This window comes from Bombus huntii, chromosome 13 (genome assembly GCF_024542735.1).
Source record: "Bombus huntii isolate Logan2020A chromosome 13, iyBomHunt1.1, whole genome shotgun sequence".
NCBI classification, from domain to species: Eukaryota; Metazoa; Arthropoda; class Insecta; order Hymenoptera; family Apidae; genus Bombus; species Bombus huntii.
This window is the reverse complement of record NC_066250.1, coordinates 1615026-1631723: the sequence shown is the minus strand read 5'-3', so window position 1 is coordinate 1631723 and position 16698 is coordinate 1615026. Positions and strand designations below refer to the sequence as shown.

General features: G+C 43.9%; 1 protein-coding gene across 2 annotated transcripts in view; it reads right to left on the bottom strand.

Moving 5' to 3' along the window:
• The window catches only part of LOC126872429 (uncharacterized), a 186423-nt gene extending 170247 nt beyond the window's left edge, over positions 1–16176 (bottom strand). Inside the window, exons 1-3 of one of the 2 annotated variants that reach the window (XM_050632377.1) lie at positions 15275–16176; positions 8771–9039; positions 6390–6443 (exon numbers count right to left, since the gene is read on the bottom strand). In XM_050632377.1, the coding sequence (XP_050488334.1) occupies positions 6390–6443; positions 8771–8819 (103 nt within the window). In that variant the 5' untranslated portion in view covers positions 8820–9039; positions 15275–16176. The remainder of the gene's footprint in view (positions 1–6389; positions 6444–8770; positions 9040–15274) is intronic. The other variant, XM_050632378.1, reaches the window with a different exon arrangement.
• Between the last annotated feature and the right edge of the window lie 522 nt (positions 16177–16698).

Below are 16698 nucleotides of genomic sequence, written 5' to 3'. Positions count from 1 at the left end.
GAGTAATTGGAATATGAGTTTTAGATCGTTACTGGAATTCGATTTAGATCGAAGATTAAACGTAGATTAATCTAAGGGCTCAATGGAAGATTGGTACACGCCTGTTTTTTTTTCTGTTTTTATCAGGAATTAAATGAATAGAGAAAACGATATATACCATTCGAATTTGCCTGGAAGACTTGATTATAAATTTCTCAGTTTTTATGGATACACACGGTGATGTGCTTTAACGAGAATACGAATGAAATTCATTTTTCGTTATAAACGCATCGGATAAAACATTTAAAGCATTTAGAAAGTCGTAGAATAGAAAGTATCAACATTCTAGTTGTTAATGCAGACTCACACGCAAAGTTCACTCTGGATATTACGCGTCTAATATCGAGCTGGAAATTGTTCTACGTTACAGAAACTGTCCCTTGGAATGCCGTAGAAATTCGATCGCGAGCTTGTCAACCCGGTCGACGTGACCGCGCGAAAAGAAAGATCGCTTCCGCTCGAACGATAATCATCGATACATCTCGATACATCTCGAAGGATACGCACGCCTTCTTTGTCCGCGAGATCTATCGTATCTCGCTTCTTTCTGTCGCACGAATCTTCGATTTTTGACCACCGACACGCTCGAGATACGATGTCTCTTCTAAGCTTCTCAACCGTATCGAATATCAACCGCTTTCCGATACGTAGCGAAATAATTAAAAAAGAAAAAGAACGTTCTCTCACTTCGTGTTACTCGCAACGTTCGAATCCATCTCATCTTCCAAACTCGGATCAAATCCGACTCAAAGCTTGTAAAAAGCAAGCCTCGCCTAAGGTGCGAAGTTCGAACGTATAGCGTCAAACGTTCGATCGAAATCGATCATCGGATCTGTTGAGCAACAGCAGATAAGGGAACCGAGCCGTTAACTCGGAGCAGCGAGGTTCAGGACACCGGAGCCAGGATCGATCCAGGACGTGCAACGGGAGCAGTCGAGGCAACGGGAGCGTATCGAGAGATGCTTTGTCGATAATCCTTCAGGGTAGGTCGGCGTGCATCGTGCTCGGCCCTATCGAGCCGATGCACAAGTCCAAGCGAGGCAAGTTGCTCGTTCGCTCGGGATCAGAAGCAACAACGGCAGCATCGGCATCAGCATCAGAAGAAGAAGAAGAAGAAGAAGGAGAAGAAGAAGTAGCAGAAGAAGAAGAAGAAGAAGAAGAAGAAGAAGAAGAAGAAAAGGAGGGACAAGAGCAGAAGGAGCGGCAGGAAGAGGAGAAGAAGGAAAAGAGGAGAAGAAAGAGGTGGAGAGAAGTTATCGGGTCTCTTTCTCCATCCTTTCTTTAACCTCTGGCTCGCTTCTTCGGCCGCCTCCGACCTACGTGTAGATGCTCAGGTGTAAAACCGTTGATTGCCACGCCAGTATTTTCTCTTTGCACGGCACGATGGTAGTAGCGGTGGGCGTGCCGGCCACGACCGAAGGGAGACGGCCAAGGCCTCCTCTCATCGTGCTACCGCGATTATGTTTATTATACTTTGGCACACGCGTGTGCGTACGTGCGAGTACTTACATCTGGCCTCGCCTTTCCGCCGTATAGCGAGCATCATCGCTCCGGACGTGACGCCGGGACGCGGCGTTATTCGCGCCAACTGCCTCTTACGCGAGAGAGCTTCCCATTCGAGTTCGCTCGAGCCAAGAAGCTCGTTTCCAGAAGCCTCCCGATACTCGACGGTTAATTTGGGAGACCGTGGTTAAGGTACGACCGGCGGTAAATTAAAATTTTGATGGAGTTCGCGCGACGATCGACCGTTTTAAAATTGGGAACGGGAAGTTGGTGGGTAACCACTTTGCCTTGGAATTTGGTCGGCGACTCGGTGATGAGCCATGCGCGCTTATTTAATTTTGCGATACTTAGCCGAGAATAATCTTTGATGAAGTAATACGTGTACCTTGCTCTTAGTAGGAATATAGTGGAGGTAGAAATTAAAATAAACTGCCGCGATTATTTGAAATAATTCCTCGAATTCTACCGACGACGTAAAAATGCTAAAATGTCAGTCTTTTAAATACGCAATTTCTTCTTTGAACAGTGAAGTAACGCGAATAAATCATCCGCTTTGAAGATTTTATCGGTATACTTCGTCAAACTTTATCTTCGTAAAACTTTTCTGTAGGATAAAACGCTTCGTCTAATATCGATATGGAATCAATGACGAAATTCTTAAACTCTTGCACACAGCTGTGCTCCACCTTCTCGATTACGATACTATCGCGTAGGCTCGTTACAAAAGAAGCTGATCGAATCGATATTCCCGTGAAGGAACGGCAAGCGCATCATTATCAATGACGCTCGTGTCACGAGCACGCACGTATCAGGTTCGAGACTGAGCGGCGAGGATGAGGCTGGCTTAGAATTCCATCGAGGTGGAGCCTTGACATTTCGTGGCCTGGAATCGACCGGCATAATTGATCGGCCTCTGGCGGCTCCCATTCGACGAACGACCATGCTATTCCATTGCGTCTGGTACGGTTACGACGAACTCTGCGTACGACCTCGCCGACCGGTAGAACGCGGCCACGTTGACTTTGTGAACTGGATTCTACCGACTCTGGTGGGGATCCGCTATTCCTCCACTTTTAAATATCTTCGCACTTTTACCGTGTTCGCTGCTATATCGTAGAAAACGAAGAGTATACGTTCTTCATCTTCTACGAGAAAGCAGTTTTTAAATTCCGTACACGGTCGACCGATCCTAAAAATTATATTGTCTTTCTATATCATTAATTTTTGGCATACCGAAGATATCAAAGTATTACTTCCCAATAAGTTTCCAGAATTTATCAAGTATTTTTAACAAACGCTATTCTTGTGGAATCCTAACGGATATTAATCGATAATTCTACCAATTGATCCAGAGATGGGAATAAATTTGAAAAAGGATCAAAGGACAAGGCGGCACGGGCCACGGAACTTTTCAACGGCTCCGGATGCAAAGCGCGACGCCGCCAAAGCGCAACACCGACGTGCCCAATGTACCATCGATATCTTCACACTCTTTCCGCCGAATTCTCGGAAGAGCATACACGTGCCAGCACTGGCGGCACATCTAATGAATGCACGCGAGTGGGGGATATCGATGGGCTACGAAGGGAAGAATCTGCGCGATCCGAAACAAAAGCAGAGTCAGTCTGTCTTGCGCCATTAAATGTGTAACTTCTCGGTACTATTTGCATAGCAACGCGTCTAATGATCTCGCGGTGTCTATCGTTATTTGTTAGTTGTTACCTGTTGTCTGTTAAGCGTAATTGTTAGTTGTTAATTGTTAACTCTGATTGTTGATTAGTTCTAATAAAACTATTGTTCGTTAAAAACACCAAGAGTAGTTCCTTACGCACCTATCACCATACCTACCTCAGACCCTTTTCCCGCAACTATTCCCATTGACCGCAAACTACGCAAACACAAGGCAACGACCAATTTCATTCGCATCCTCTGTAGCGATTATCTGCGCGGAACCGCCTATTCGATCATTGAACCGCGAACGCCGCCACCGTTCTATGCAACGACTTCCAATAAATCGGCTGTGCGCACCCAACCGCCACTTTCATAAATTACACCGTCTCCGGCATCGATGTTCCGTGACGCCAAAAAGTTACAGCCATCGGCGGGACTATCGATAACTTGGCTCTGGTACCAGGCGACACCGGACGTTCTCTTCTATGGACTTTCCATAAATCGGACACCGAGGAACTCGCCGATAAATCTGGATGCAACTATGCCCTCGAGGAACCATTTACGACGAGGAAAATAAAAAAGGGAGAAAAGGAAGAATCGAAAGGAGAAAAGAAAAAAATCTACCACGACCAAGATACTGTCTACGAGGACGTTCTCCCTAGCATACCTGTCATTATCGCGAACGGTCGTTGCAATTCGTTCTGGTTAAACGTGGACGTTCGACCGGTGGCGAATGGTGGCCGACTACGGCAAACAAACGCTACACTGGCGCAATTTCGCGTCGTTAACGACGTCGAGGCGTCGAGGCGAGGGACGCGCGTGTGTGAACGCGCCAATAACGCCGCTCAGGGCGTACTAAAAATTTTATAGCGTCGCGCGTACGTCAGCGTGAACAGGGCGGAGGATGAACAGGAGGAAAGAGCGCGGAAAGGAAGGCGAGTAAGAAGCGAACGGTGGCGATACCCTGTTTAACAAAGTAATGACTACAATTATTCTGCTTTACATCTGCCTCGCGGAGCCACGGCCACGATCCGACGTACCTTCGAACGGAGACGGTGCAATTTACCGCGGATAATCGTCGATCAAGAAGAGTTACAACTGCCGGAGATTGTGTCAGCTACTCGGTTACATTGAAACGATGCTTCTTTTTTCACTTTGCACGATCGCTGTCCGGAGAACGCATAAACCGATGGTTTATCGCTCAATCTCTGTCCTCTTCGGACTTCCTAGCAGATAAGGAGAGAAATTTGAACGGTTCAGAGCTTCGAACATCCGACTCGATAGAAAATAATGTAAAAGTTCGATCGTAGCATGGACCAAGAGAGAGATTTTCGAGAGTTTCGAGAGATTCGGAAAATCGTACAGCTATTAAAAATCTACACGCTAATGTGTCGCGCTAATTTATCACGTCAAACGACTCTGGCTGAATTAAAACATCCACAACTGCTTCGAACGAGATCCGAAACTCCTTCCAACACGAAATTCGTCATTCGCAGGAGCAAGCAAGCGAGGAGTCCTCGCGTGCAGAGGGGACATATCGTCTTCCTCGTGAGATAACAAAGCATTCCAACCCTCGACCGGCCCAGGTCCCGGGCGTATAGGAAAAGTTGCTCGCGTGGTTCGTGTCGTGGCTCGTTCAATTTACATAAACACGTACTCATCGATTGCTGGACCAGATTGCCGGCCGTTATTACTTCTACGACCGGTTAACTGCGACATAGGACCACGAATAATCGCTAGACCCTAATCGTTTCGTTACGCATCGACCACGACCACGTTCTGAAGATCGATATACCGTGGTCCAACGAAATATCTGGTCCGTTTTATTTCGGATACGTGTCTCCGTTACGCGCGATCGACTCCAGAAACAGCGTGTTTCACTGTTTCAAAGTGATTCTTTGATCGTGACGATGCTGCCACCTTGAAAACGTGCCTTGTTCTGCGGTGATGTAGTTTTTTGCGACTCGTGGCCCGATGATTTTGGTGTAGGGAGAATCGGAATGGCGATAGACAGAGAGGCAGGTGTGGAAGACGGTGTAGGTTGATTGCAGGTTCACCTAATTTCGGCTGATTGCAGATGGTCGTGCAAATTAATAGCTTCGAAGAAGACGATGATTTCGAAACTTTTTCCTCCGATATTGGCACTATTACTTTAATAACTGCGATGCTAATAAAATGAAAAGAAAATTGAAATTGTGAATTCTAAGAGAATCCTTGTAACGCGATACTCTGTGTCAGATTTTATAACGAAAAAGAAAAATTAACAAGAAAATTAAGGGGAATTAATATTGGAGGAAGAGAAAAATCTTTGAATCGAAGCGAACTCGAAACAAATTGATATAAAATTTGTTTTTAGGAAAAATAAAGCAATTTCGAATTTGCATACGATGCAAAAAGGAAATGACACGCGGAATAAAACGAACTAACTTTTGCCTTGCAAATGGAGGAACAAAAATATTTAATATATAGTTTTACCATCGCGAACTTCTCGGATATATCTACGTATTTTATTTGCAAAATCATCGACGGTCTACTAACAAACAACGCTTAACCTTCCATTATAACATCCTGTCATTATAAACGGCATTTTATGTTCGCTTGATATTTCCAATTTTAGCAAAACCATCCTCGCGCTCATTTACCTTCATCATTTTCGTTATTCGACCAGATTTCGCATAAATTCCACTTCTTATGATCAATTGTAAAAAGATCATTGCACAGTTGATTATCCGTAATCACGGAAAGCAGTCTTAGAAAAATATATAAGAAACTATACGTTGCTAATAAGACGCACGGAATTGCTCAAGAACTGATCATCGTATCGTTAAGACAATTTAACCAATAATATCGCCATAGTTAAATATCTAAATTAACAGGTTAATAAGTTAATGCAAGTTGGTAAGTTAAACAGCGAAGATGGTAAATTAAACAACCAACGAATATCGTTTCGTGGTTGAACGAACGCGAGAAAAGTACCGATATTGCAAACAGGCGTAGTAAAATTAAAACAAGTTAATTCTAAAGCCAGCGGCGATTGAAACATAAAATTTGTCTCGTTGTCGATGTAAAAATTTTTAACGATCCTAATTCAATAGCCATGGACGGTAAATCGATAAATCAGAAAGAAAAAAAAAATGATAGACAGAAAGGCGAACAAAAGTTGTTTGATAGCTCACCAAATTGGCACGCGAATGAAGCACCGGCATCAGGAAATCCATTCTTCTCCGAACCTGGAACAAAAACGAAAGATAGATCGTCAGATGGAGGAATCGATAGCGGGTTAAACGCAGACGGATAAACGGCAGAATCGAACAAATGCAGATGCAAGGCACCACCCACGGCGTAACCCTTTCCCTCGACTGTCATTAAAGAGACCGCCCTAGATGTCGATTCCAAGGACTCGCATGAGCTCAATGGAGAGATTTTAATCAAATCGATCGTGGAGATTCGATCGAGATTCGTGGGATCTACGTTTCATTGTTCAACAATGTCGAGCGTATGGTAACGTGAATGTGTATGGTAACGTGAATGTATGTTAATGGTTGGTATTGTGCGGATGTTGTGCTGTTGCATCGAATGGCTGGGGATTATAATGCTTTTTAATTATACATATATCGAATGATGTTGTAACATCGTGAGGTTCGTTACGAGAACCGATCCTATGGTAAAAGTTAGATTTTTATCGAGATAAGTAGGAACAATCCTGTTTGAAAAGAGAAAGCTTAGAAAACAGAGGTTAATTATCATAATGGTGATAGGTTAAAGGGATAACAGGAATCATCGTATTGCTAAATGGCAGTTGTAATAGATTTTGTACGCAGATTAATAGACGGAGAATATTAATTTTTATGTCAATCCCACAACGTATATGTTGTGTAACTTTTTTCAATACGGACGATTGTCTAGAAATTTGTATCTTTACGATTCGATATTACACGTTTTATCTATTTTCCGATTTAGATCTTGACAATTTCTAAAAGAGAGGAAAAAAACGACACTTGTAAGAAAGCAGAACAGGAACCTTTAGCAGGCGTGCACTTGCTAAACGGAAGATCGAAATCAAAGAAGCCTTGGGCCGCACTGCCGGACGAGCTGAAGCACGCTAGAGGGGGTAGCAATTCCAATCACTCGGGGATGGAACGCGTATCGATCGATCGATCGACGAATACCACGTGCTCCGCGACTGCAACTGTAGGTGGTAGTCGGGAGCACCACCCACGAAGTAGCTACTTAGCATGCACGACCAGCTAGAAGGTAGCTACCTACCTATCTGACAAGGTTAACTAATACAACTTCCCTGGTCGAGCAGATACTCTTTTGATTGCAAGCGCGTCGATGAATCGATAGAAGAAATGCGATTTCTAACGATCAGCAGCGACAGAAAGATATTTTTCGTTGCGGAATATCAGGTCAGGCGAGAGAAGGAGAAGAAAACGGAGATCCAGAAAAATCCAAAGATTCGAAATTTCAAAGACTCGAAACTCCAAAGAATCCAAGCGCTCGTTTTTAATAAGATACGCGAGTATTAAAACGATTAATCACTCGCGAGGAAATAATGCAAAGCAACCTGGAACACGAATGCAAATGAGAGGAAACCAAATAGAAACAATGATGATCGGACAATTTACAACGTTTACACGCGCAGCTATCGACGAATCGCTAATTAAATCAGTGCGATAACCTAACAGAAACGAGCTGTCGTTACGGATCGATTTAATTGGTCTTTGGTCAGCGGTATGTATTATTCCACGTTGGTAGACCGGTACGTCGAGCCACGTCAAAACGTTGAAAATGAGAAAACCTCGCAGCGGGGCACCTGCTACCGAGCTTTCCATACTTCCGACCGTGACTTTTTTCTCGGTCCACGCGCTCCAGCGGATTGGAAGCCGGTCGCTTCAGCGGACGCCCAGCATGGGGTGGCTTCGTGCGAGCACCACGACAGTGAAATTGCGCGATTACTCGTTTTCTTGGTGTTTCAACGTCGGGGCTCGTCGGAATACCGATATATTAAGTCATAAATTCGCGACTAAGGCCTCGCCGGGATTAAGGACTGTACTTCGTGCTTGCGAAGTATACCCCTTTTTGCGAAGACAAATTTGGTACCGGCCTGCGTGCAAAAAATTTATTAATAACACTGATCCGTAGGAGAGAAATTTCGTTCCTTTTTTAGTTTACGTTTCATTTAGGTTCGCGAAGTTTCTCCAGGGTTTTCGAAGACAAATTTTACGTCGCTTCGCGTACAACAATTTATTAATAACGTAGGGGAACGTCGTACCTTTTTAGGCTGCGTTTCGTGGAAGTTGGCGAAACTTCTTTATTTTTGGATTGTTATATGAATGCGAAGATTTATTAATGATATTAAGCGCTAGGGTCGTTGATGGCTCAGGCGGAATTGGATCCTTGAATTTCTTCGTTGAAGATTTTTATTTTCATTGAGAAAATTTCTTGCCGCGCATGATTTATCGATGATTGTACGGTGTAGGGGGCGTTAATAAGGGTCCAGAATTTTGTCAACTGGCAAATTGATAACTCTTCTTATTAAAGCACTTTTTCTTACCTCCATATTCTTCTGGAATGAAGTGAAAGCCCCAGTCGAGGCTAAACATTTTGGCAGATCTTTACAACAGTATTTTAGTAACATTAATTTATCGAAGGTGTTTTTTAAAGTTACGACCACAAGAACACTGATATATCCTCACAAGAAGTATTAAACCGTGTTTTTCATTAATACAAAAAATTTAGCTCGATTTGGTCAGTTTTAATTAACACTTTTCTCAAATCTATGTCAGTTTGCTGACAGTTCCAGAGCACAGCTACGCGATTTTCCTGAAATCGATTATCTTCGCTGAAACTTACGACATCCCCAAACTTTGCTACCAAAATCAAATTTCTCCCACAAAATACGAACAACACGCGTATCATATGCCAATCAACGACACTGCACAAAGTACAGTCTCAAACCATACGCACTACAGGGCCTTTCAATAATCGTCTAGAAACGACGTTCGATCACCTAATCATCTCGAAACAAAAAATCTTGCCATAAATACCAGCCGCTCTTTGCAACATGTAAACCCAATATTCGCTGGTTACAGCACGGATTACCATTTTGCAGTACAACGAAGCAACCTTGAAAGACGAAGGCGCGGTCAAACAGGCTCGACAAAAAGACTCAAAGAGGCTTAGGAAAAAACGCGGACGCGGATTTCCCTTTTGCACGTAGAACCCGATGCTTTCAGCATCTGCGGCGTTTCCTATGGCTGCGTTCCTTTATCACGATGGTTTTGCCACTTTGCCGCTAGAAAGGAACGCGCACTTACCCGCGGATCATAAAACACGTCGTAACCGTACTATTTCGCGCGATCCTGGTCGATAGTCCGCTTTTGCAGACTGGCGGCCTGCACTCGCCTCGCAGACGAGGCGTGCCGATCCTTCCCCGCATGCAGAACGGGGCTACTGTTTTTCGCGTTAGCGCAACACGCCGTAATGCCACCTCCTATCCGCTGGATTAGATGTTTTCTGGAATCGTGCGGTTTGCTAGAATGATCCGCGACCAGCTCGAATCGATCGCCAGCGATGGGAATAAGTGCGCGTCAAGTAGCTTCGAATTCGATCGCAACATTTTTGGCCAACGAAATGAAACTTTCAAGCAGATTGGAATTTTTCGGAAATATTTTCGAAAGAACGTGAGCCGAGGAGTTGCAGGCGCGTGTAGTAGAATCTTAAGATAATAAATTGACGAACCGCAGAATGCTATGGCAGACTGACCGAAGCAAAATAACGTTACAGTAGATCAAACTAAATTAAATGAAATATAAATAAAATAATATAGTAGATTATCGATAGATTGGCAAGCTAGGAAAACGAACGAAACCTGTGTAGATCGCAGCTATGCTTCGTGAATTCACATGGAACTCGCTCCCATCACTATCCGCAGGCAATTCGATTGGGAATTGCTCGGTATTTTAAGTCGGGGCGACTCTTTCGCGGTAAACGGTGGCAGCCGTTTTCCTGCGCTAAACGCGCGGAACGTGTTTGCGAAACGGAACCAGTCGATGGAACGAAATTGGAGATATTCGAGGGCGATTTTGTGGAAGTGCTGCTAGGTATCGATAATGTTCCGTAGCGATGGGTGATTTGTTTTATGAGCGCGGATCCAACGTATATGGAAGATTGTTTGACGTGGTTTCGGATGATTTGATATTTCTTGCGGTTTCAACGAATAAAGAAATAAATTGGAATGTTGCCGTGGTTAATTGACTTAATTCGACTACGGTCGAATGATACAATAATAGACGATAAAACGCTTCGATCGATTTCATTAAAGTGATAAAATGGACGCGAAAAGATACGACGAGATGCTCGTAGCTCTCGACTACAATTGTTTATTTTATCTCGGATATATTTTTATTTTCATCCTAACTAACAGCAATGAAACCGGATAACTCGTTCCATAAAATCGAAATACTAGGAAGCTTTAGAAAGTAGAAAGCGCGTTTCGAACGTTCCTCGATGTATTCTGCTCATAAAAAATGTCCTGTTCGCCCAGCATTCCGACTTCACCGGGCGAACTGGCCGAAGCGTGAAACAAACTGTTCGCGCATTTCTCTATTCCGCTTGACCATGAAGAAATAAATCGCACCACCGCTGCGCCGATCATTCTTTATCCTTTAAACTATGACTCACGAGCCTATACAGTTACTATAGGCGTAACGTAACAATCTACAGCGTGAAAAACTAAGGAATTCCGAAAGAAAGAAGTCATGCAAAATAACGTTGCTACCGAGACAACCTTCCTTTCTGTCGACAAGTATGACAGAGAGAGAGAGAGAGGGAGAGGGAGGGATAGAGGGGAAAAAATACGTGAACTTTGCCGTTTTTGTAGGTTGTGCAACAACGAGTCGTAGAATTCTAGGGTAAATCAATTCGCGTCGAAGCGTGACTCAAGTGCTATAATTGCGGTAATTGGAATCGAAGAAAAAGAGGTTGATGTTCCAAGTCTACGGATACCAGTCCTGGTTCTGGTTGTTTCAAGTTTTTATCCTGTTTCTTACGTCGATCAGACTGTTAGAAATTTTAGACGCTCTTTTCGATTCCCGATTAAAGTACAGTTGAATCAAGACATCGAATAGGTAGCACACTATAAACTCAAGGGTGACGTGCTCGACTTACTAAAACTTCTAAAACTAATCTCTAAATTTCGCCATTCCTCTCAATAACGTCTAACAGTGGTTTTACAGTATTTAACCCGTTAGCAGTATCTCGAAGATAAAGAGATAATTACTTCCTGAATTCTTCGTCACTTTATTACACTGCCGAAGGGTTAACACGAACCTCCAAACACCATTCAAGAATCCCATTAACAGTTTCCACGGAACGGTCTCATTATTTACAGGCATTGTTACTGGAAAACGAGGCTCGTTCGCTCGCTCGTTGGTCGAAGTAGCCCATAATCGTTCGCCAAATGAAACACGACCCTTGAACCCGTGGCGAGCCCGTTTTGCACCGGAGGTCGTGAATGAAGAGCGGACTCGTTAGTCGCGATAGTTGCGCGTGATGGATGGTGGATCCGAGGCTTCCTGGTGGACCAAAAGGAGCAGATCAGCGAGAAGAACGAGCACGTGGCGTGGGAGTTCGCGGGGATGGAGCGAAGGGAACGAAGGAGCACGCGTTGTGGGCGGACCTCGGAGAAGGTGGTGGAGGTTCAGGAGGCGGCGTTGGTAGGGGCCGGCGAAGATAAAACCAGAACCTACGAAGGTGAGGCGATTCCAACTTCCTCTCGATCGGAGCACACCGACTTTCTTCGTCACTCGCGTATTACGTGCAATTTTCGCCAAGCATCGAGCTCGGTTCTGACAGGTTGGCGTTGAAAATAGCTCGAGAAAGTTGCTTCTGGAATTTTCATTTCATCCTTATACCTTGCTTTTCGAGAATTACGATTTAGGAGCAAAACGGATCGTTCAGGAGAATCGTTCAGTCTCTAGGAAGTACCAACGATTACTATAGAATTATTTCCCCCAGCGACTGACCCATATTTTTCTTTTAACGCAGACGATAAAAATAACGCCACGTGTGACGAATCAGCTATTCGCACTAAAGTTCCGCAACCACGTAGCCTTGTACGAAATTGCTTTTCTTCTAAGCCATATTAGAATTTCCAAGTGGAACTCACCGTACTTTTCCAAGCTATTGAAGTTTGAAAAAATAACGCTAAAATATCCGACAGATTAAATACGGGCTCTCCTTCTTTTACGCGCGATCCTTACTTAAATGTCATCCTCGATGGCGTAAAATCAACTTCTCTATTGCTAACTCGACGTTCCTATACGATCTCCTCGACGATCTCAACATTCTGGAAAAGAACAGGCTCCAGGCAACGCAACGAGCCAATCCTCTAATCACTTTCTCCGACTGCCCTTTGGACGCCGGATTTGCATCGAGTTCGCGGCTGATTGCTCGTCATTAGCGACGCGTGGCCCGCGCCCACGTCGGGTCAACGTCGCCGAGGTAGAAGAGGAGGGCGATCCTTGCTAACGAACCGTGCACCGAGGTCGTTCGTGCGCCACGCGTAATCTACGATATACCTACGCACCTACGCGCTCACGAACACGCGTATAAACATAGTCTGTGCTCGTGATCAACGCGGCGATTCACTCCACGACCATCTCTCGTCTATTTGTTCCTCGATATACGTTGACTTTCCGTAGTTAGACAGATTTGCGATATTGACGATGAAATGGACGACGGAGACTTTAGAAGAAGAAGAAGAAGAAGAAAAAAAATAGAATTTTGTTATGGCTATGGTTGGATTGCCTCTTATTTTTATTGGCTAAGGTTTCTGTGTTTATGGAGGTAATTACTCGAGACTATATCGAGGAACTGGATGGGGGTACCGAAGCACTGCGATCGTAATCTGAGAAGCCTATAAAATCTCGTTCTCCGTGTAAAAAGTTTACGAATTTAATAGAGTTGTCGAGACGAAGGAAATAAAATTAATTATGGAGATTTGGAATAGATAACGAAAAACGTATGGAAATGACAATCGAAGCAGTGCCAGAATTTGGTGTTCCACTTGTCGTCCTACGGTTATTCCGATTAAGCAAGCTTTCTACGCGTGGCCGTAACAAATATAGGGAATTGCGAAACATTCGTCGACATTCCACATACCGCAATGAAAGGAACGAACAAAATTTCCATTCCACTTGTGTAAGAAGCGTCCTCGGTAATGTCGATAACGTTTAAGTGCAACGCTGCTCGTAGAAATAGCAAACGAGCCGGAGCAGAACAACGGTAACAGAATAAATCAAGGGCCAAGGACGCAATTACTCTTTTTTAAGAATTTAACTTGCCCGGGAGCGAAGCATCCTTCGTGAAAGGGGACTTAATGGAAAGGGTTTGGGCCTCGGGTAAAAATCATCGGAATACCGATCGTAACACTCGGTTCGGCCGATTTTTCCTCGTGTTCGTCCCACTCGCGCTTTAAACCGTGTCGTTAATCACAGAGGTTGATGCGTTAGCGAAACAGGAAGAAGCAGGTAATTGCACGAAGAATCGAAGCGAAATTCTTTCTAGTGGCGAAACGAGAAGCAACCGGCCAACAGATTATCCAGCCACGACACAATAATGAAGCTCTTTCGATGTGCAACCAGCGTTTATCTAAGATCGGTTTATAAAGCCGGCAAAACGACCGACACGCTACTCGACAGATAACAGTATTAATCATACCCCTGAATGGACTGCTTGATTATCCATCAGTCTCGTTTTATTTACGATTACGCGATATCGCCGCTTGCGTCTGTAATTAAACATGTAATCCGCTCTCTAAGCGTCGATTGCATTTACAACATCCGATACAGATTCGTAGCGACACGTTCCGCGGTTCCACGCGAAGATTATCGATAACGATAGAAAGCGAGAGTGCCGCTGAGATAATGTGTCCGCGATTTAAAATTCAAACAGCGGAAACGTCCAAGTACGATGGCGATTATCTTGCGAATAATTTTCGCGCGTACGTTAAAACTTCAATTTTCTTGATACAGAAAACTTTCAAAACGGAGATTCTATTTCTTTCTACCAGAGTGAGAAGAGAAATTTGACTGTAACTTTTAGCAGGAATATGATCAACTTAAATTCATCTTATTTCGCTACTTAGAGATTTCATTGCCTAAGCATACGAAATCGATTTTGTTATTGATTAGAATCTTTCGAGTTGAAACTCGGAAGAAAGAATTTTTGCGCAAAGTTGAAAAGACATGTAACGCCGTTATCTGGAGATACGGCAATTTGTCTGGACAAAGGCTCGGAGAAGAAACGATTTTCTGGCCAGCAAAGTCGATTTCTTTCTTAATGGACGCGAGGGTTACGTACTGCCTCGCGATAAAGCGGCTTTACTGCCGATATCCGGAATAATTTATTGTCATTACATTCATCATGTTGACTGTAATGCGCGACACTCGCGTTCGAAGAGAAAGCACTGCATCTGGAGTAACGTTACTAGGTACTAACGCCGATTTACGAGCGACATTTGTCCATGCGTTTAACAGACGCCATCGACGAGCATCGGACGACAATTTCACCGGTAATTTATCCATCGAATCGAAAGCCAGACGCGTGAACATTTTCGTGACTTTTAACGGCGACGTTTTATAATGAAGCGACAAGTTTCGAATAACAAACCGCGCGAAACTTTCGATACAAAAAAGGCTAGAAATCCGTGGAGTCTCGAATACGAGACGCATCGCTTGTTTTTGTATCGTTAATCGTGAGAGATAAGAGGAAAAAGTAAGTTAGAAATTAGAAATATTTCGTCAGCTGATAGGAATTACGTAACACGCGCGTATCAACGAAATAGAGCGATAAAGAAACCAGCGCGATGACAAAATTTTATTATGGATCTTTGGCTATTTGATTTTTCGATTGTTCGTGATTTATCGACTGTTGGAACTTGGTATTTCACAGTCGTGTATGCAAAATGTAATGCATTAAAAATTTACCTATTTTTTCCAAAAGCTCTACCTCTTTCGAGTATTGAAAATTCAACGTATAAAACGCGTATACCTACCGGTATATAATTTACTAGGAAAATGTCAAACTTGACATATTACAGGTTGCAAAACCGTAACACGCAAATATCCAAATTACGAACGACCTTTGAAAGTAGTTTATTGACTACGAACCAGTTGCGATAAAATGTCACCAAACCGCGAAGAAACACATCGAGACAATATTACGTATTCCATTGCGCCAATCTGCCTATCAATCTACATAATCCCCACTCTTATCAAACACATTCCCATATTGCCTTTCCACGCGCTCGTCTATCCAGAAACAGTGGACGAGTAAAATCAATTCACCATCCGGCCGAGCTGAGGTCGCGTGACACAAAGAAGCGAGGCAGTCGGAGGCGCGTAGCCGAGCGGACGCGGTCACACGCCACGAACAACAGGCTCCATCAGCGTGGCCGGCCGTTGTAAAGATCGAATCAATGCGTCGTTACACCGTGTCACGAGGCCACGTTGCACGCCGCTGCATGCGTTTGCACCAGATGCACTTGCACACTCGCTAATCTACTGCTACCAAAACATAAACGATGCCAAACTTGCGCGTCGTTAAACTGCTATCCTCGCTAAACTGTGTCAAGGTCTGCAATCACATTTCACAGGAACGAAATTTTTATTGTCACTTTGTTGCACTCCGGTTTTTTTTTCTTTTCTTTTTCTTTTTATATTTAAGTTGATATCATCGGACACACCGATTAGAAACAACGATAGGAATTTTTTGGAAGAAACGCAAGACGACACCGCGGGTACACCGCGAGACCCGAAGCGGAGTCGAACACGAAGTAGAAGCGAGTTCTAGGTACGACTGGTAGGGGTCTGCACGGGGTCTCGAGAAGAGCTGGAAGGGGATAAGGTCGAAGGTCAGGGCTATGCCGTACGACCCGTGACCCATGACCCTCTCGATCCCTCCGACCCGGCCGACCCTGCCTCCCCTCTCCCAGCTGTTCTTTCTTCCTCCGCGTCCACATCTCTCCGCGGCTTCTTCTGTGCCGTTTCGACGCCGCCAGACGCGTCGCCATCTCTTCCTCCCTCTTCTTTTCTTTCTTTGCTGTATTACGGATGGCACGTTTCCGTGGGAATCATCTTTTGATCGAGGAATCTTTACTATATAGCGTATACATGCGGTAAAGTATACAACAGCTGTGCATAGTAGTTAAGATAGAGTAGTAAAAATAAATCTTTGCTGTATCTTTAGTACACGCTATGAAAAGAGTATATGCTTTTAAGATCGTTATATAGTAACTATCAGGTGCGATGGAACTTGTGTTAAAAATAGACAATACATTGAATTACGGCTGCTAACGAGAATATCGTTGAATCTGTTGATAGCGTTGCAAATAATCCGAACGTAGAATATAATTCTCAATGTGATAATACATATACGTGTGTATATCAAGACTTCTTCCATTTTTATGCGCTCGTGTTT